This window comes from Thalassophryne amazonica, chromosome 16, assembly GCF_902500255.1.
Source record: "Thalassophryne amazonica chromosome 16, fThaAma1.1, whole genome shotgun sequence".
Lineage (NCBI taxonomy): Eukaryota > Metazoa > Chordata > Actinopteri > Batrachoidiformes > Batrachoididae > Thalassophryne > Thalassophryne amazonica.
The window spans coordinates 74,830,274-74,852,183 of record NC_047118.1 but is presented as its reverse complement, the minus strand read 5'-3'; the positions used below and the strand labels follow the sequence as shown (position 1 = coordinate 74,852,183).

Here is a 21,910-nt window from a genome sequence, read left to right as displayed (position 1 = left end):
TATAAAGGGCCTTGGGGCGACTGTTGTGATTTGGCGCTATATAAATAAAATTGATTTGATTTGATTTGATTTATTGCATCACAACATTTTTCCTATTTTATTTTAACTGTTTTTGTCTGTTTTTCTTTCCCTCAAACATTTTTCCACTTTAACATTTTTCTGCTTGAAATTTTTCTCTTTATTTGTCTTTACCTTTTTTAAGAACTTTTTTTTTACTTAATGCTTTTTCTTTAATTGTTACATTTTAGTCTTGAACTGTTTTTCTTGGGCTTTTTCTTGAACTGTTATTTGTCTTTGTCTTTTTACTTTTTGTTGGTTTTTCTTTAACTGTTTTTGTAACAGTTTTCCTTTGGCTGTTTTTTGTTTAACTTTATTATGTTTTTTTAATTTCTTTTTTACTTTTTCTGTTATTTATTTAACATTTTTTGTTTTACTGTTGTTAATGTTTTTACCTCTGCCAACAAAGTTGGAGGAGGTTGTTTTCGCCCCTGTTTGTTTGTCTATTTGTGAACAGCCTGGAGCCCACAATTTTTCATAAATCGTTATGAATTTTTTATTGAAGATTTGTATCCTGATAGGAAAGAAGTGATTCAGTTTTCAAGGATATAGGTCAAAGTCAGGAAAATCCCTATCTTTAACATTGAACGAATTTTCAAAAATTAATAGCTGTCGAAAAAGATAAAATGTCTTTCATATTTGACATTATGTAGGATAGTATCCTTTATCGACTGACAAAGATTTATCCAGATCTGATCCAGGCATTTAAATTTAACATTGAAAACCTCAATTAATGTATATTTTACATTCTATCTTAATCAACATGTCCCAATCACTTTCATATTTGAAAGTGAGGTGCAGACTGGCACTCACTATCACATGACAAAGTTTGATCCGGATCTCAGTTGAATTATGGATTTTGTGGACATTTGAATTCATTCACTCATTCCCCTCATGCCATACTCCCGCAGCACCTCCCACAGTATCTCCAGGGGTACCCAATCCTGCGCCTTTTCCAAATCCACAAAACGCATGTAGACTGGATGGGCATACTCCCAGGCACCTTCCAGGATACTTGTGAAAGTGACGAGCTGGTCGGTTGTTCCGTGACCAGGACGGAACCCGCATTGTTCCTCTTCAATCAGAGGTTCAAATATCGGTCATACCCTCCTTTCCAGCACCCTGGAGTAGACTTTACCAGGGAGGCTGAATAGTGTGATTCCCCTGTAATGGGCACACACTCTCTGGTCCCCTTTTTTAAAATATGTGGACCACCACCCCAGGTTGCCAGTCCTTAGGCACTGTCCCAGACCTCAACGCAGTGTTGAAGAGGCATCTCATCCAAGACAATCTCTCCACAACCTCCTTCCCCCACAGTGAGGTGACACTCCACACCCCCAGAGTTAGCCCCTGCCACACAGGTTTGGTCCGTCGAGGCACTCGACTTTCACTGCCACCCATGGGATAGCGTACCCGACACCAGCGGTTCCCCTTGCAAGTGGTGAGCCCACAGGGTGGAGATGAAAGGCCCACGTTGCCTTTTCGGGCTGTGCTCGACTGGGCTCCGTGGCAAGCCCAGCCACCAGGCACTCGCTGACGGGCCCTACATCCGGGCCTAGCTCCAGACGGGGGCCCCGGGCTTCCTCCAGGCCGGGTCACGTTTCCTCTACCTCGTTTTTTCATGGTGGCTTGTGAACCATTCTTAGTCTGGCCTCTCGCCTGAGACCAGTTTCCCATTGGACACTCTACCAGGAGCACAAAGGCTCCAGACAACACAGCTCTCAGGTTCATAGCAGCACACAAACCTCTCCACCACGATAAGGTGATGGTTCCTGGAGAGGGACATTTGAATTTAATATTGAAAAGCCTATTTGGTGCACATTTTACATTATATCTCAATCAAAAATGCCTCAATCACTCTCATTTTTCTGTCATGGATAATTTTATGCCTGTTTGTCTTCCAGTTATCAGTTGGAAAACAAGTTCCAAAAACCAAAGACAAACTGTGCATAGCAAAGATAACCAATGTTCTGTGAAAATTATCTGAAAAAGAATTCAGAAACTGAAAAAATTGAGGGGGAAAAAAAACCCTGACAACACCACAAAAAACTTTGATTCAAGTGCATGAACTAAATACATACTCCTGACAATTGATCACATCTAATTTAGCTTATGAAAAGCCACTTCTAACAGCACTTTGACCTCAAAAAACTTTTTCCAAGGTAAAAATTTGTGGAACTGGAAATTAGTGTTGGTGGAGGTTTGCACTGTATGAGCGCGGTGCTCTAGTTTATTTTTATTTTGATGTGCATATGAGGTTTTTTTTGGGGGGGGGGGGTGATCATTAACGTTAAAACGTTTGTTTCTCTTGCAGATCGACAGAATTCCGCCTCATTCATCCATGTAAGTCCACAAAAGGTCTTCACCTTTCTGTTAACTGCCTGTACTAATCTCTCATGGTCTGATGTGTTGTGTCTGTCATATTACTGCAGCGTGCTGTTTTAAGGGTCTTACTCAGTGTGTGTGTGTGTGTGTGTGTGTGTGTGTGTGTGTGTGTGTGTGTGTGTGTGTGTGTGTGTGTGTGTGTGTGTATTTTGCAGCAGCTCCCCCGTTCCCAGACGTGAACTCCACTCATGCTTTGTCCAACTTGCTGTTACCTTAGTGAGTCGGCTTCATAACACAAACGTAATCACGCTGTGGATTTGTGCAGATGTTTGATCGTAAAGCGTGTTGGTGCTGCTGAGCTCTGAGGCCTACACCCAAAGGTGATGGTCTGTAAGAGACTAAAGTGAAGGACTCGAGCTCAGAGAGATTCGCTGTCAGACCAGATAATCATTAAGGTCCATTTTGGAAGGACCTTCATCCCCACGTTTCTCCAGGTGTGCAGTTCAGATGGCAACACGCTGACGTGTGAATGTGAGGTATCATTGTAAAGGGTTTTGGATTAAAAAGGACTGTATGAATGCAATTTCTTTATTAAATAGCTCTTGCTCTTGCTTGCCTCTACTGGTGGTTGGCTCTCACTGCGGTATTGTATCACTTCCTGTTCCGGAGCACAGCGGTGTTTTTCTGTATCTGTTAGCTGTTTAATCTGCGCAGTTAGATTGATCTAGTTATCTAGATTACGATTTGTTTCCCAGTGTAATCTTTACGTGCCTTAACTAAAGCATTCCTTCTGCTGAATCACCTCTAAATTATTTACACATTATTCACTTTGCGTGTTTTTAGGAATCCGCTAGCTTAGCGTAGCTACTAGCTCTTAGCCGATTTAGCATGGCGGCTTCTCCTGTCTCTCCCGCACTTTTCTGCTCTGGGTGTGAAATGTTTAGTTATTCCTCGGCCTCCTTTAGCAGTAATGGTACTTGTAATAAGTGTAGCTTATTCGTAGCTTTGGAGGCCAGGCTGGGCGAATTGGAGACTCGGCTCCGCACCGTGGAAAATTCTACAGCTAGCCAGGCCCCTGTAGTCGGTGCGGACCAAGGTAGCTTAGCCGCCGTTAGTTCCCCCCTGGCAGATCCCGAGCAGCCGGGAAAGCAGGCCGACTGGGTGACTGTGAGGAGGAAGCGTAGCCCTAAACAGAAGCCCCGTGTACACCGCCAACCCGTTCACATCTCTAACCGTTTTTCCCCACTCGACGACACACCCGCCGAGGATCAAACTCTGGTTATTGGCGACTCTGTTTTGAGAAATGTGAAGTTAGCGACACCAGCAACCATAGTCAATTGTCTTCCGGGGGCCAGAGCAGGCGACATTGAAGGAAATTTGAAACTGCTGGTTAAGGCTAAGCGTAAATTTGGTAAGATTGTAATTCACGTCGGCAGTAATGACACCCGGTTACGCCAATCGGAGGTCACTAAAATTAACATTAAATCGGTGTGTAACTTTGCAAAAACAATGTCGGACTCTGTAGTTTTCTCTGGGCCCCTCCCCAATCAGACCGGGAGTGACATGTTTAGCCGCATGTTCTCCTTGAATTGCTGGCTGTCTGAGTGGTGTCCAAAAAATGAGGTGGGCTTCATAGATAATTGGCAAAGCTTCTGGGGAAAACCTGGTCTTGTTAGGAGAGACGGCATCCATCCCACTTTGGATGGAGCAGCTCTCATTTCTAGAAATCTGGCTAATTTTCTTAAATCCTCCAAACCGTGACTATCCAGGGTTGGGACCAGGAAGCAGAGTTGTAGTCTTACACACCTCTCTGCAGCTTCTCTCCCCCTGCCATCCCCTCATTACCCCATCCCCTCATTACCCCATCCCCGTAGAGACGGTGCCTGCTCCCAGACTACCAATAACCAGCAAAAATCTATTTAAGCATAAAAATTCAAAAAGAAAAAATAATATAGCACCTTCAACTGCACCACAGACTAAAACAGTTAAATGTGGTCTATTAAACATTAGGTCTCTCTCTTCTAAGTCCCTGTTGGTAAATGATATAATAATTGATCAACATATTGATTTATTCTGCCTAACAGAAACCTGGTTACAGCAGGATGAATATGTTAGTTTAAATGAGTCAACACCCCCGAGTCACACTAACTGTCAGAATGCTCGTAGCACGGGCCGGGGCGGTGGATTAGCAGCAATCTTCCATTCCAGCTTATTAATTAATCAAAAACCCAGACAGAGCTTTAATTCATTTGAAAGCTTGTCTCTTAGTCTTGTCCATCCAAATTGGAAGTCCCAAAAACCAGTTTTATTTGTTATTATCTATCGTCCACCTGGTCGTTACTGTGAGTTTCTCTGTGAATTTTCAGACCTTTTGTCTGACTTAGTGCTTAGCTCAGATAAGATAATTATAGTGGGCGATTTTAACATCCACACAGATGCTGAGAATGACAGCCTCAACACTGCATTTAATCTATTATTAGACTCTATCGGCTTTGCTCAAAAAGTAAATGAGTCCACCCACCACTTTATTCATATCTTAGATCTTGTTCTGACTTATGGTATGGAAATAGAAGACTTAACAGTATTCCCTGAAAACTCCCTTCTGTCTGATCATTTTTTAATAACATTTACATTTACTCTGATGGACTACCCAGCAGTAGGGAATAAGTTTCATTACACTAGAAGTCTTTCAGAAAGCGCTGTAACTAGGTTTAAGGATATGATTCCTTCTTTATGTTCTCTAATGCCATATAACAACACAGTGCAGAATAGCTACCTAAACTCTGTAAGGGAGATAGAGTATCTCGTCAATAGTTTTACATCCTCATTGAAGACAGCTTTGGATGCTGTAGCTCCTCTGAAAAAGAGAGCTTTAAATCAGAAGTGTCTGACTCCATGGTATAACTCTCAAACTCGTAGGTTAAAGCAGATAACCCGTAAGTTGGAGAGGAAATGGCGTCTCACTAATTTAGAAGATCTTCACTTAGCCTGGAAAAAGAGTCTGTTGCTCTATAAAAAAGCCCTCCGTAAAGCTAGGACATCTTTCTACTCATCACTAATTGAAGAAAATAAGAACAACCCCAGGTTTCTTTTCAGCACTGTAGCCAGGCTGACAAAGAGTCAGAGCTCTATTGAGCTGAGTATTCCATTAACTTTAACTAGTAATGAGTTCATGACTTTCTTTGCTAACAAAATTTTAACTATTAGAGAAAAAATTACTCATAACCATCCCAAAGACGTATCGTTATCTTTGGCTGCTTTCAGTGATGCCGGTATTTGGTTAGACTCTTTCTCTCAGATTGTTCTGTCTGAGTTATTTTCATTAGTTACTTCATCCAAACCATCAACATGTTTATTAGACCCCATTCCTACCAGGCTGCTCAAGGAAGCCCTACCATTATTTAATGCTTCGATCTTAAATATGATCAATCTATCTTTGTTAGTTGGCTATGTACCACAGGCTTTTAAGGTGGCAGTAATTAAACCATTACTTAAAAAGCCATCACTTGACCCAGCTATCTTAGCTAATTATAGGCCAATCTCCAACCTTCCTTTTCTCTCAAAAATTCTTGAAAGGGTAGTTGTAAAACAGCTAACTGATCATCTGCAGAGGAATGGTCTATTTGAAGAGTTTCAGTCAGGTTTTAGAATTCATCATAGTACAGAAACAGCATTAGTGAAGGTTACAAATGATCTTCTTATGGCCTCGGACAGTGGACTCATCTCTGTGCTTGTTCTGTTAGACCTCAGTGCTGCTTTTGATACTGTTGACCATAAAATTTTATTACAGAGATTAGAGCATGCCATAGGTATTAAAGGCACTGCGCTGCGGTGGTTTGAATCATATTTGTCTAATAGATTACAATTTGTTCATGTAAATGGGGAATCTTCTTCACAGACTAAAGTTAATTATGGAGTTCCACAAGGTTCTGTGCTAGGACCAATTTTATTCACTTTATATATGCTTCCCTTAGGCAGTATTATTAGACGGTATTGCTTAAATTTTCATTGTTACGCAGATGATACCCAGCTTTATCTATCCATGAAGCCAGACGACACACACCAATTAGCTAAACTGCAGGATTGTCTTACAGACATAAAGACATGGATGACCTCTAATTTCCTGCTTTTAAACTCAGATAAAACTGAAGTTATTGTACTTGGCCCCACAAATCTTAGAAACATGGTGTCTAACCAGATTCTTACTCTGGATGGCATTACCCTGACCTCTAGTAATACTGTGAGAAATCTTGGAGTAATTTTTGATCAGGATATGTCATTCAAAGCGCATATTAAACAAATATGTAGGACTGCTTTTTTGCATTTACGCAATATCTCTAAAATCAGAAAGGTCTTGTCTCAGAGTGATGCTGAAAAACTAATTCATGCATTTATTTCCTCTAGGCTGGACTATTGTAATTCATTATTATCAGGTTGTCCTAAAAGTTCCCTAAAAAGCCTTCAGTTAATTCAAAATGCTGCAGCTAGAGTGCTGACGGGGACTAGAAGGAGAGAGCATATCTCACCCATATTGGCCTCTCTTCATTGGCTTCCTGTTAATTCTAGAATAGAATTTAAAATTCTTCTTCTTACTTATAAGGTTTTGAATAATCAGGTCCCTTCTTATCTTAGGGACCTCGTAGTACCATATCACCCCAATAGAGCGCTTCGCTCTCAGACTGCAGGCTTACTTGTAGTTCCTAGGGTTTGTAAGAGTAGAATGGGAGGCAGAGCCTTCAGCTTTCAGGCTCCTCTCCTGTGGAACCAGCTCCCAATTCAGATCAGGGAGACAGACACCCTCTCTACTTTTAAGATTAGGCTTAAAACTTTCCTTTTTGCTAAAGCTTATAGTTAGGGCTGGATCAGGTGACCCTGAACCATCCCTTAGTTATGCTGCTATAGACGTAGACTGCTGGGGGGTTCCCATGATGCACTGTTTCTTTCTCTTTTTGCTCTGTATGCACCACTCTGCATTTAATCATTAGTGATCGATCTCTGCTCCCCTCCACAGCATGTCTTTTTCCTGGTTCTCTCCCTCAGCCCCAACCAGTCCCAGCAGAAGACTGCCCCTCCCTGAGCCTGGTTCTGCTGGAGGTTTCTTCCTGTTAAAAGGGAGTTTTTCCTTCCCACTGTAGCCAAGTGCTTGCTCACAGGGGGTCGTTTTGACCGTTGGGGTTTTACATCATTATTGTATGGCCTTGCCTTACAATATAAAGCGCCTTGGGGCAACTGTTTGTTGTGATTTGGCGCTATATAAAAAAAAAATTTATTGATTGATTGATTGAATTGATTAAACGTGACGAGTGTTGGGTACAGTTCCGCTAATCTGCTAACCGCTAATTATTGCTCTGGAACAAAGAAGACAAACAGTGTTGCAAAGGACAATAAGCAGGACATTAAAGAGCAAACTTCACTTTCCCCCAGAATGACATGAACAGGAAGCGATCACAGCTCACACAACCTCAACTTGTGGCGTAAAACAAACACAGTAACAACATCTATAAACCCAGAGAATATATTCACGAGCGTTTTAGGCACAATATACAAAGAGTTTAATGCTGTTGTCCGTGTGCAGCCACATCAGAGCGTCTCAATGCATTTGTCCTGTCGTGAAACATTACCCATAATGCACTGCAGCATGTGTGGTCCAAACACTAAAACCTTTGAAATTAGTGTAGTACTTTAAAACTAAAACATGCAGCTGATATGTTCACTTCATAAAACCCAGATGTGATGTTATTTTAAATAACTTGTCTGGAATTAGTTTGGTTAAAACTGTATGGTGATGACTTGCGTGATTATGCTGGTGAATCATTATGGTGCAAAGAGAAATTGTCTTTATTTTTCCTCCTCTGCCTTAGTCACCAAGTCTCTTTTGCTGGGAAAAAGCTAATCTGGCACAGAAGCGCTGGCTCTTTGTTGTTAGTAGCTGTTAGTGTACTGAAATCAATACTGAAAGTTATTGGCTTAGTTTTTATTTGTAACTTCCACTAAATTTTTTAGGGGTTTATTGGTTTAGCTTTATAAAAGCTGACTTTTCAGTTAGCGGATTAACTGTTATCGAAGCTAACTTTTTGGTTAGCTTTGCCCACCACTGAACGTGATGCAGCTATCGTATTTGTTAGCAGACTGATTCACAGCTGCTCCAAAAACACATCAAAGCTCCGCCCTTTTTGCAGGAGGATAAAAATGTGTTTGTTGAATCATAATCATTATTTCTTATCCTGTTTCCCCCAAACTTGCAAAGATGACACTGTCACAAATTGTTTTTGGATCGTAATGCAGCTATTTTCTCTGTCAAAGCAATTTACTGGGATGAAAAACAACTTTGATTTTAGTAGTTGTGCATGATCATATTTTTGCTTTTAAATAAATCCACGTTTGTTGTTTTATTAAAGTTGTAAACAGTTGTTTTTTTTTAAAAAAAAGATAAAAACAAATGTGAAATATATGAAGGTGAAGAATTTCAAACACCACCTCCCCCCACCCCCGAATACGAGGGACGTAGCGATCAGCATGTCCGTCCGTCCAGCCGCCCATTTTCGCTTGTTAGAGCGATATCTCAAGGACCGGTTGGCCAATCTCATTCATATTTAGCGTAAGGGTCCATTACAGTGACCTTGGGGTCAATTTCAAGGTCACAGTGACATATTCGAGATATTGTCATTGCCACCAATGTTAGCGTGATATCTCAATAACCAGTTGGCTAATATCATTCATATTTAGCATAATGATGTACTTGAGTGGTCCCCCGACACTTTGTATGGCTGATTTTGGTGACGGGTGTCACCGGTGTCATGTCCTGATGACTCTTGATTGTTTTGCTTTTTCTTTTCCTCAGTTCGCCATCAGTGGATGTGCCCCCGCAGCGCCGTACACACTCCTTCACACCAACAGAAACTGGTGAGAAATTTCGTGATAAAACCTCCAGCCATCTACTTCTTTAGATAATTTAATGTATCAATCCCAATCTGGGAAATTCTCATATTTTTGCAGGAAGTTATCAGCACGGTGACAAACACTGCAGTTAATAAAAAGCTAAAACTTGCTGCAAAAATGTAAAACGCTTTGCATGTGTGTGAGGGATGCAGCAGTCTGTGCAGTTTCTGATAATGCAGCTGTAAGAAACATGGTTACGAGTCGTTTTGTCTTTGAAAACACAACACTGTTTACTTCTGTTTCTTACAGAAAGTAATCCCAGTTATGAGAATCCTGCAGAAGGTAAGAAATACTGACTTAAAATTAAAGTATGTTTCTGTTTTTGTTGTGAAATTTCAAATATGTGGTGGATCTATGTATGTCATCGGGTCTTAAACTGTGGAGTGGGTCCCTGGTGAGGGTTACGGAGACATCACAGGGGGCTGCAATGGACTGATTAAGAAAGATCAATTTTGTCACCCGCCATGAAATAAGGGGGACCGTTGAAAAGGACGCCGTGCGTGCCTCTGTGACTCCATGCATGTCACATTTTGAGAGCCCGAGATTTCCCTGTTGCCCCTTTCTGAGACATTACTTACCTGTATCATATTGTAAATGGACACAAATGTGCCATCTGCACATATGACCTTGACCCAGATTTTCTAGGTCAACTAAGATGATGGCAGAGAAACACACTGTCTTACCTCAACATACCACTTTTTCTCTCCAAATATCAATTCTCAATTTTATGTTTGTATTAAACACCTTTTGTAAATCATGTATGCTGACTCCCTTTAGCACAATGCATGTTTGACCTTGAACATCAGGGTCAAGGTCAAACATGCAAATGGATAAAAAAAAAAAAGAACTTTTTCAGGTGTATTTTGCCTTCTCACCACCAAATTTCTCTTTATTGTCTACATTTGCATTGAACACCTATAGCAAATCAGTCATTCCAGCTCTCTTGAGCCAACTGGATTTAACCTTGGACCTTAGGGACAAGGTCGCCCTGTATTAATTGCCGTTTTTCCACTAATTCGTCATTGATCTCCATGAAATAGGGGGACCACTGAAATGGGCTCCATGTGTTTGCCCTTTCTTGTTTGTTCAATTTGTCACCTATCAGCTCTTTGTCACCTATCGGCTCTATCAGCATAATAGGCAGCGGACCTCAGCTGAGTATTGGCTAGTAATGTTTGAGTGAGTTTGTTGGATTTAGGATCCAGATGCATGCTGAGTCTGCTGTCTGTACAGGAGGACGATACTATTCTAATCCCGTTAACTGTCACAATGAATGCGCACGTGAAACTCACCATGACGCTGTTGTAACCCAGCTGTGTGTATTTTTATTTTATTTTATTTTATTTAATTTATTTATTTATTTATTTTTTGCCATGCATCGAAATTAACACAGTTATCACTTCAAAAACAAGTCGTGACACGACATCACACTTATATAAACTTTGCAATTAATCCGCAGCTCCATTTTGAACATTAGCAACAGTTTGTTTACATTCCACTAAACGGCTTCATACACTGCAAATTATTTGGTTCTTACCAAGATAAAAAAAAAAAACTTTAGATTTAGAAGTGTGAGATAATTTATCTTGTTTTAAGGGTTAATTTCTTATTTTAAGTGCTGGACGTGCTTATCTCTAGATTTAACAATCTTAATTCACGACGTCAAGTGAAATTATCGGTCCATGCAGCAAAATAATTTCCCTCACATTTAGTGTTTATATCTTGTTTATAAACTCCACCCCCCACCTCCACCCCCACCCCGTGGTAACTCTGATAGCGACAGCCGAGATAGTCATTTTAAAACTGCACAAACAGATACATTCTGTTGTTAAATGTAGTTTCTCCCATGTGGGACTTTTATCCAGGTTAAACCTGTTTTATCTTTCGATGGTTTTGAATGTGCTATTCATGCTTTTATCAGAATTCATTTAGACTACTGCAATGCCCTCTATAGTTTGGTCTTAGCCACACTTACAGCTAGTCCAAATGACTTTTAACACACACTCTCAAATGAGAGCATATTTTCCGTATCCTTGCCTCATTATGGTGACTCTCGTTTCATTTTAGGATATATCTTAACATTTTATTAATAAAAATAAGATCAACTTTATTTATCTCGCGTATTGAAACAGTGACAGTAAACAGTGACCATGTTTTTTTTTTAGACATTTGCACAAGATGTTCAAGAATACTGCACATAACTCTGAGTAACTGAATAAGTTTGTTCATTATGTATTCATCCTGCAGGTTGTGGGGGGGGGGGGGTTATACAGTCTGATTGCCACAGGGAGGAAAGACCTCTTGGGGGGTTCTGTGGTTCACCTCTGTGGCTAATCAGCTAACTGAAAATTTATCGGAAGCTACTGCTAACCGATAACTGATAACTTTCAGTATTGCTTCCGGTACACTTACAGCTACTAACAAGCTGATTTTGAGTTTTAACACCATGATCGCTTCTGGTAGCATCAAAGGCAACCACAGACCTAAACAATGAGTCAGTATTTCTGTCTTTGCGCACCCTGCCCACTGCTGGAAGCTCCTGTGTACTATATATTTTGCAGCAGTGAGTGAAGCAATTAAGAGGAGCTAAGCTCAACTACACACACAAACACAAAACAAGCCATTATTCCTTAACAGAATACAGTTGTGCCGCAGTGAGGCAGAGGTCTTGGAAAATAAAGCAATTTTGTCTTCTGGTTTTGCATTAAAAGTCAATCAATCAATCAATCAATTTTTTTATATAGCGCCAAATCACAACAAACAGTTGCCCCAAGGCGCTTTATATTGTAAGGCAAGGCCATACAATAATTATGTAAAACCCCAACGGTCAAAACGACCCCCTGTGAGCAAGCACTTGGCTACAGTGGGAAGGAAAAACTCCCTTTTAACAGGAAGAAACCTCCAGCAGAACCAGGCTCAGGGAGGGGCAGTCTTCTGCTGGGACTGGTTGGGGCTGAGGGAGAGAACCAGGAAAAAGACAAGCTGTGGAGGGGAGCAGAGATCGATCACTAATGATTAAATGCAGAGTGGTGCATACAGAGCAAAAAGAGAAAGAAACAGTGCATCATGGGAACCCCCCAGCAGTCTACGTCTATAGCAGCATAACTAAGGGATGGTTCAGGGTCACCTGATCCAGCCCTAACTATAAGCTTTAGCAAAAAGGAAAGTTTTAAGCCTAATCTTAAAAGTAGAGAGGGTGTCTGTCTCCCTGATCTGAATTGGGAGCTGGTTCCACAGGAGAGGAGCCTGAAAGCTGAAGGCTCTGCCTCCCATTCTACTCTTACAAACCCTAGGAACTACAAGTAAGCCTGCAGTCTGAGAGCGAAGCGCTCTATTGGGATGATATGGTACTACGAGGTCCCTAAGATAAGATGGGACCTGATTATTCAAAACCTTATAAGTAAGAAGAAGAATTTTAATTCTATTCTAGAATTAACAGGAAGCCAATGAAGAGAGGCCAATATGGGTGAGATATGCTCTCTCCTTCTAGTCCCCGTCAGTACTCTAGCTGCAGCATTTTGAATTAACTGAAGGCTTTTTAGGGAACTTTTAGGACAACACGATAATAATGAATTACAATAGTCCAGCCTAGAGGAAATAAATGCATGAATTAGTTTTTCAGCATCACTCTGAGACAAGACCTTTCTGATTTTAGAGATATTGCGTAAATGCAAAAAAGCAGTCCTATATATTTGTTTAATATGCGCTTTGAATGACATATCCTGATCAAAAATGACTCCAAAATTTCTCACAGTATTACTAGAGGTCAGGGTAATGCCATCCAGAGTAAGGATCTGGTTAGACACCATGTTTCTAAGATTTGTGGGGCCAAGTACAATAACTTCAGTTTTATCTGAGTTTAAAAGCAGGAAATTAGAGGTCATCCATGTCTTTATGTCTGTAAGACAATCCTGCAGTTTAGCTAATTGGTGTGTGTCCTCTGGCTTCATGGATAGATAAAGCTGGGTATCATCTGCGTAACAATGAAAATTTAAGCAATACCGTCTAATAATACTGCCTAAGGGAAGCATGTATAAAGTGAATAAAATTGGTCCTAGCACAGAACCTTGTAAAAGTCATCAAATTAAAAGTCATCAAATTCATCAGGATAGAATAACTCCATTAATGTCAATTCTGTAATTTGTACAAAGTTAAAACACATATCTTTTAATTTAAAATAATGCACTAATTCTGAAGTTTTGTAACAAACACAGACAGATGCCAAAGGGATTATGGGTAAATGAGCCTCCGCTAACACTGATTGGTTGACTCATTCATTCTATGTAAAAACCAACACGTTAATGTGAGTTGGTGTTTACATATAAATGTGCTTTTGTAAAATAGGCTTTTTTTTAATTAGTACAAAAAAAAATTTGCAAAAGCTAAAAAGTCAAGTTGTGATTAGACAATTGTCTGATATAACCGGGTTGAAAATAAATACAACACTGCCATCTACTGGCGTCCAGATGCTCATACTGCCATGAATACTACTGGCCAGTAGATGGCAGTAGAGACCATGAAAACTTGCCAAAACAAATATTCCAGATAATCCGTGTCTGCTACGTTTAAGATGCATGGAATTTAATAAACGCAAACTGAATTTCAGATGTCTTATATATATTACTCTGGAACAAAGATGGCAGACAGTGTTTGACATAATCAGGATATAAGCTCTAAAGAGCAAACAGGAAGCGATTGCAGCTTACAATGATTCCAGTTGAAAATAATGGAGAAGCAACCTGGGCTTCTTCTGGCATTTTTACATAAATAAACACAATAACAATGTCTGTAAACCCAGAGAATATATTCATGAGAGTTTTAGACACAATATACAAAGGGTTTAATGCTGTTGTCCGTGTGGAGCCTGATCAGAGTGTCTCAAATGCATTTCTTCTGTCATCATTGTACTGAGATTACTCATAATGCACCTGGACATAGCATGTCCACACTAAAACCTTCAAAATTAGTACATTACTTTAAAACTATAACATATATCTGATATCTTCACTTTATAAAACTTCAGATGTCATGTTAATTTAAATAACTGTGGCTGAAGGTGCACTGACAGGACATCAGTGTGGCATGCAGGGGGTGGGAGGTGTTGTCCAGGATGCTGAGCAGTTTCCTCAACATCCTCCTCTCTGCCATCTCCACCACAAACTCTAGTTCATCCCCCAGGACAGAGCCAGCTCTCCTGATGAGCTTGTTGAGTCTGTTCATGTCAGCTGCATTCAGCCTGCTGCCCCAGCACACTACAGTGTAGAAGATGACGCTGGAGACCACTGAGTGATAAAACATCTGCACACATTGAAAGATCTGAGCCTCCTGAGGAAGTACAGTCGGCTTTGACCTTTCTTATACACAGTATCTGTTTTTATTGCTTCTATTATTTGTTTATACGTCTCTGAATGTGTTGCCACCAACGTGTATATCTGAACTATTGAAGGCATATATTCCATCGATGTCACTAAGGTCTGTGGATCAGCTGATCTTAGTCATCCCGAAAACACAACTAACTAAGTCTGGAGCTCCCAGACTTTGGAATGAGCTCCTTCTGTGTGTTAGTTTGGTCCCCATGTGGCTTGTTTTTAGGATCTAGTGTGATCCACTTCATAATCTCTGATTACTGAAGTCAGAAGTCAGAAAATGGGAAAGTAATGCTCAGTAAAATTACAGCACTACAGTATTTGTGGCTGTACCGTAGTGTTTGGAAAAATGTGCTCCAGAACACGATGGTTTACCGTAATATCCGACAAACTATCATAAAAGCTAAAAGACACGTGCTCACTCTGAGAAAAATGTGCAGTTCAGACAGCAAAAAGGAATTATTAGTCATTATTATCACTTACTGAGGCGTTGTTGGGTTGGTAGCATAGATTTGCATTTACGCTACCTGTCTATACCTGCCCGCAGTAGCGGGCGGGTATCCCAATACCTGCCCACTGTGCATAAACTGATAACTTCATAACACGCAGCCCAAGAACTGTTCGCAGAGGAAAAGATGAAAAGGCGAGAAGTGTGTGTTGGTCCCAATATGGATATTACAGATGATTTTATCATGGATAGTCCGACAATGAACAGCAGCCAAAGCAGCCAGCTTGATGAGGACGCCCTGCTGAATTTGGAGAGCAGCACGCGCCAGCCAATACAACAAAAGTTAAAGTGAGCCAACTTTTTATGTATGTGTTTGCGTGTTTGTACGTATTGTTAATGTGATTCCACGTGTTGTGTATAAGTGATAATAATGCAAATAACATGCACTTATTGTGCAGTATGCATTTTGTGATTCCCTCCATCCATGCTCGTCTAACTCGGGCAAATATCTGTCATTTTGGGTGACTGGGCATTTTTGGACAGTTTACCCGCCTGGCATAAATGTTTTATTTTTGCTGTTAACAGCTCTCCCTGCATCCCACCATCAAGTTTTATGTCTCGTTTTTTTCAGGACAATCTGTACTTTCAAAATATATATGCTATAGTTGTGTTTTATAAGTGTAATACAGGTTTACAATCAGAAATAAGAAAGGAAAAAGTAAAGCGGAAAATAATTTTCCACACACATTTATTTAAAACACATAGCAAACTATAATAAACAGCTGTTTTGACACTTTATAAAGGTAATTTGGGCTCTTGTGTGAAAGACTGTACAACAAGAAGGTTCAAACAATAAACACAAATGCACATTTTGAACAATATATACAAAATGGTCTGTGCGTTTTGTTTGTCTTCATCTCAAAGCAGTTCTGTCTGCTATTACACAAAGGTCACATCACAAACTTCTACTATGAAGTTGACTGTGTGTTAGTTCTCTCCTGCTCTGAAAGCAACATTCACACTTTGAGGCTCATTCAGTTTGAGGAGTGGCCCCTCCCCCTTCGCTCCATTGATATGGTAAACAGTGCTTTACGCCAGAGTGAGAGAGCTTGCCACAGGCTTATCCAGTAACATTCACAGGAAAACTAGTCGAGCGATTCTGATACTCACACACTCTGTTTGAGCACGTGAGATTGTATGAGAGGCTCTCTGTCTGCTCACTTTCACTTTCGCTGTGCGTAATGGCGCAGGGCGCATTGGAGCAGCCAGGGGCTATTCAGACGGGCCAACTAGTAACACATCACTCCGAAAAACAATCTTTGGTGTGTCACGTGAGGTGAATCTGCCCTATGATTGGATTTTGGAAAACCATGTGACGGTGAACCAATTCCGATTGGACACTCACATTGCTCACGTCATCACACAGCTTCTATGAGGAGTACAAAGATGGTGGATGGTGGCTCGAAAGTCTGCGGAGTTAACTTTTCAGCAAAAAAAAAAAGTAAGTTTCTATCTCATATCATTAAAAAGTTATTTATAATTTAGTAAAGCTTGGTCTCAGCCATCGTATATGACTGCATCAGCCCCAGAGGGTTAATATGACCACGTGCGCACCAGTGAGCTTGCATTAATGCCTTCAAGGTGGCACTGTTACACAGCCCAGAGGAAAACGTAGCATGGCACAAATTCCTTCATTCTCTCAGCTGTGTGTGGTTTTTATTAGTAATATTTACAGTGTAAATTAAGGCTGTTAAGCTGAATTATCCATTTTGGGAAAAATAAAGTCTGAATCTGTTCATCATAAGGTTGACAGTGGACCATAAATGACTGGCTCAGTGTCCTCAGCGGGCCCCCAGTCCACCAGTTTAACATCTCTGCTGTTACTCAATATAGTGGTTGTGTGTGTGTGTGTGTGTGTGTGTGTGTGTGTGTGTGTGTGTGTGTGTGTGTGTGTGTGTGTGTGTTTTTTGATCCAGTCAGGAAGTGACATCAGAAAAGGATGATGTGATCTGTATTTTTAATTATTTAGGGTGTGGTTTACTGATATTCCAGGTAACTCGTGCTCAGTTGTGTGAGCAGTCCCATCTTTTACATGTTGGGGTGGCTGACAGTTTTGAGGGTGATTTACTGAGACTAACTGCTCAGCTGATAGCAGGTGGTAACATGATGTAGACAGTAGTGTGTGTGTATGTGTGTGTGTGTGTGCACGCACGTGTGAGTGTAACATAAAGCATGACACCTCAGTTACTGTACAGGGATTAAGGTTCTCCGTCGCTGTGACGGATTTCCGTCAATTGGGCTGCCAAAAGCCAGGGTTCGCGCTGATGCAAACTCAAGGCTGGATGCAAAGTATAACATTTTACCGCATTCAAAATGTTCAAAATTCGATTTTTAGAATACCGTCTCTTGTTTTTTGTCCTGGCAGCAGGTCTATGCGTTCTCTCTGCAGGAGGGGGTGGAGGAGTGCAGAGTTTTACAAACATATTTACCTCCGCCAAGGAGGTTATGTTTTCATTGGTGTCCATTTGTTTGTTGGTTGGTTGGTTTGTTACCAGGATTACTCAAAAAATCTTCAACGGATTTCAACAAAATTTTTACCAGGGGTGTATCTTGGCCTAACTTAGAAGTTATTAAATTTTGGTAATGATCCGGAACACGATCCGGATCGAGTATTATTTTTTTTTAAAGATTCTTTATCATTGCAGGATAGGGCCAATTTCAACATTTTTGCATCTAACTTCATGAAGACGGGTCACAATAATAGACTTTTTGTTTTTGTGCAAATATTTGCTCATTTTGAAATGGATGCCTGCGACACAATTATAACATTGACATTTTTTTGTGACTCAGATCATGTGATACAAAATGGTGAGTGACATGTTTGTTTGTTTTTTGTGCAGGATCTGATTACCAAAATGACAGCGACGCGGAAGACACGGGCTACATGTACGTTTTTGTTTGTGGCATCAGTCAGAGGGCATTTTGACTTTTATTCTCACGTCACTTCTTGTCTGGTTCTGCAGAATCGTTCTGGGTGACTCGCCTCCTGCCGGGGATCCTTCAACCAATCAGAGTCGAGCCTCAAGCCCCAGTTCAGGTCTGTCTGAAAAATCATTCAGCTGATCTGAAATCAGGTTTTTCCTGTCACACTGAGACCTGTCTGTCTGCTGAGGAAACAAGGCAAGGAAAGGAGTGAAGGAGATGAGAAGTATAGAAAAATTAACGAAGGAGTGTTGATGTAGAAAAGAGCACAAAATGTCTGAAAAGGTAAGAGTTTAAAAAAAAAAGAATAAAGAGAAATGATGAAAAAGGAAAAAGAATTAAGTGAGGGTAAGAAAGAAGTAAAATGAAGGGAAAATGAAGAATGAAAATGAGAGGAGAGAGGGATGAAGGAAGAAAAATAAATGAAAAGAAGTAATGGAAGAAGAAAATGGAGAGAATGAAAGTGGAGACAACAAAGCAGTGAGGGAGGACTGAAGATAAAAAAGGATGGATCAAAAGAGGAAACACGAGTGAAAGACAAATGAGAGGTGGCAAGAAAGGAAGGAAAGGAAAAAAGAAATGTCAGAATAAAAGCAAAAGAAGAAGAGAAAAGGTGACCGATGACCTCAACGTGCCGCAGGTCATGTGACCTCTGATCCACTTTTTGTCTGCAGATGCTGGACACGACTACGTGAATTTTGCAAAAGGTATGAAATTTGTCTTTTACATATAATTTTAATTTATTTATTTATTATTATTATTATTATTTAAACTAGAATCATTTTGTTTTCTTGTGTTTATCAAAATTACTCGAAGGAACAAATGAAAATGTTAAAGTGATCCAGAAAAATAGTCAGAACACAGAATCTTTTTTCTTTTTTTTTTAGTGTGAGTTTGTGGATGTCCAAATTGGTTTCTTCTTAAAGTTGTAAACTGTTGTTGTTTTTGTTTTTTAGTTGTTGTCTCCTCAGAGGATCGGGATTATCAGAACGTGGACCCTGAAAGTGAGTGAGTCTGAACTTTGAACTTTGACCCAACTCTGCCTCTTGTTCTCTTCGAGTCCAGAATCCGATCACGCTGATTTTAGAAAAATGTTTTTATTTGTGACATAAATTGCGTCATGTTTGAGCTGGTTGAGGCCACGCCAAGCTCCGCCCACATGTGGCGTTGGCAGTGACTATATTCTGACAGCGGCCGTGCGGGGGTCAATCTGGGTCTTGCTCAAAGTTACTTCGGCACATGGGTTGGATTAACTGGGATTTGATCCCATGATCTGCTGTGGTGCTCCACCAATATCTAAAACTCCCTGAATCTCAACATCAATAAAAACAAAAGCAGCTTTGTTTATTTGGTTTAGCTGCTCCGGCCGCAAGAGTCCAAGAACACTGAGGTTGGGGTTAGAGGTCAAAGTTTATGAGCACAATAACATCATTGTTCAAAACCTGGGCCCCATTGCACAAAAGTAGAATATGGGATTAAGCCGGGATTTCGTGGTTATTCTGGCTCAATTTATCCGGGATCCACTTGCACAAAAATGGGAAAGTGGTACATGTTTTGGCATAAGACACCATGGAGATGTTTTGTGGAGCTAATCTGCTCCAGTCCAGGCTAAGTGCCAGGATTTAATCCTGTGAAACCCCAAAACGTGAATCAGATGTAAATTGTAAATTATCCGCGCACCATGAATTACAAAACGTGAATACTGAAAATTTTCTCCTGAAACATGAACACATATGTCGCAAATCGTGAATTTCTTCACAATCTGATGTGCTGTGTGCTTGGCTGAGGAGCCAATACAGCCAGCTACCATCTGGGGGATTATGACTGCGCTTCACGCCACCCCTCGACACGTGCGCGTTACCGTTTGACAGGTGTACTGTCCCAATCAAACCCGCCACCTGCCACTGTCCCCAGAGCAGGTCACGCCCACTGAGGCCGGGCACTTGACACCAGAAGCGCGAGCCCGCTTGAGGCTCACCTCCCCGCCTCATTCGCCGTAATGATCTCTCCCCCTCACCCCATAGAAAATATTTCTGCAGGGGTGGGGTTTGCGATTAAGATGTCCTGAAGTAATTGATGGACATCCGTAAACTACTTAAACTGAAAGAAAATATGACATGAATGAAATTCACAGTTTGCGAGACCTGCGTTCAGATTCTTTTTTTTTTTTTTTTGTCGGGGTTACTACAGTCTGAGTATGTGATCCAAGCAGCTCTCATTTCTGTAGTCAAGTGCCCAGTCTCGCTGGGTGTGTCCCGCTCCGTGGACAGTGTCAGGTGAGGAGTTTGACTGGGATGGTCCACCTGTCCACCTTATTTTTATACATATGAGCCGTCCTCTGAGCTGAAAAAAATAACACTGATCTGAACAAGCAGGCGGCGGAGAAACGAAAGCTTAGGGACCGTCTACAAAGTGCAAAAACAAGGCACCAGAAAAATATTCAATACATTCAGGTGTGGTGTCACCAAATTCACTGAACATATCAATGGTCTCCTGCTGGTTATACTACAGCACTCAGTTTGTAAAAATGTGCAAAAAATTAATTTTTATTGCTCATTTTATGAATTATTTTAATGCTACAAAATCACTAACATTCTATTTTTGTACATTTGTCCAAACTCAGTGCTGTAGTATAACCAGCAGGACACCACTGATGTGTGCTGTGGACTTTGTGTGACTGCACCTTTTAACAATGATGCTATTGAAAATTTAACCAATAAAAAAAATCTCCAACGTTTTTCACAATGACATTTTTCCAAACTGAGTGCTGTAATATAACCAGCAGGAGACCACGGATGTGTGCAGTGAATTTGGTGACACCACACCTGATAGTTATTCCACTCCCCACAACACATTATCACATTCAACTAGACCCACTGTGATCATTAATTCCAATTATTTTAGATAAACGATGATTTTAGATGATGTTATAATAATTTACATAATGTACACGTTGCCATTGACTATGTGTTGATTTTCTTTTATAAATCATTGGTTGTTTGGATCAGCAATTTCAGTTAAACATATCATATAGCAAACTAACAGTGATATTTGAGAAGTGAAATGACGTTTATAGGATTTATAGAAAGTGTACAATAATTCTTTAAACTAAATTAGGCAGGTGCATAAATTTGGGCACCCCAACAGAAAAAATACATCAATATTTAGTAGATCTTCCTTTTGCAGAAATAACAGCATCTAAACACTTCCTATACCTTCCAATGAGAGTCTGGATTCTAGTTGAAGGTATTTTGGACCATTCTTCTTTACAAAACATCTCAGGTTTGTTGGTTTCTGAGCATGGACAGCACATAGATTTTCAATAATATTCAGGTCTGGGGACTGAGATGGCCATTCCAGAACATTGTACTTGTTCCCCTGCATGAATGCCTTAGTAGATTTTGAGCAGTGTTTAGGGTCATTGTCTTGTTGAAAGATCCAGCCCCGACGCAACTTCAACTTTGTCACTGATTCATGAACATTAGTCTCAAGAATCTCCTGATATTGACTGGACTCCATGTGACCCTCAACTTTAACAAGATTCCCAGTACCTGCACTGGCCACACAGCCACACAGCATGAAGGAACCACCTCCAAATTTTACTGTAGGAAGCATTTTCTTGGAATGCTGTGTTCTTTTTCAGCCATGCATACCGCCCCTTGTTATGTCCAAATAATTCAATTGTAGTTTCATCAGTCCACAGCACCTTATTCCAAAATGAAGCTGGCTTGTCCACATGTGCTTTAGCACACCTCAAGCGACTCTGGTTGTGGCATGTACGCAGAAAAGGCCT

The 21,910-nt window shown here is 40.6% G+C and overlaps 1 protein-coding gene across 2 annotated transcripts in view; it reads left to right on the top strand.

Annotated features, from left to right (window-relative positions):
• Positions 1-21,910, top strand: part of LOC117528460 (linker for activation of T-cells family member 1-like) — a 46,084-nt gene that overhangs the window by 19,259 nt on the left and 4,915 nt on the right. Inside the window, exons 4-11 of one of the 2 annotated variants that reach the window (XM_034191095.1) lie at positions 2,372-2,400; positions 2,601-2,658; positions 9,224-9,285; positions 9,571-9,603; positions 18,036-18,081; positions 18,159-18,232; positions 18,792-18,824; positions 19,074-19,121. In XM_034191095.1, coding sequence (XP_034046986.1) covers positions 2,372-2,400; positions 2,601-2,658; positions 9,224-9,285; positions 9,571-9,603; positions 18,036-18,081; positions 18,159-18,232; positions 18,792-18,824; positions 19,074-19,121 — 383 coding nt within the window. Of the gene's footprint in view, positions 1-2,371; positions 2,401-2,597; positions 2,659-9,223; positions 9,286-9,570; positions 9,604-18,035; positions 18,082-18,158; positions 18,233-18,791; positions 18,825-19,073; positions 19,122-21,910 lie in introns of both variants that reach the window. The other variant, XM_034191094.1, reaches the window with a different exon arrangement.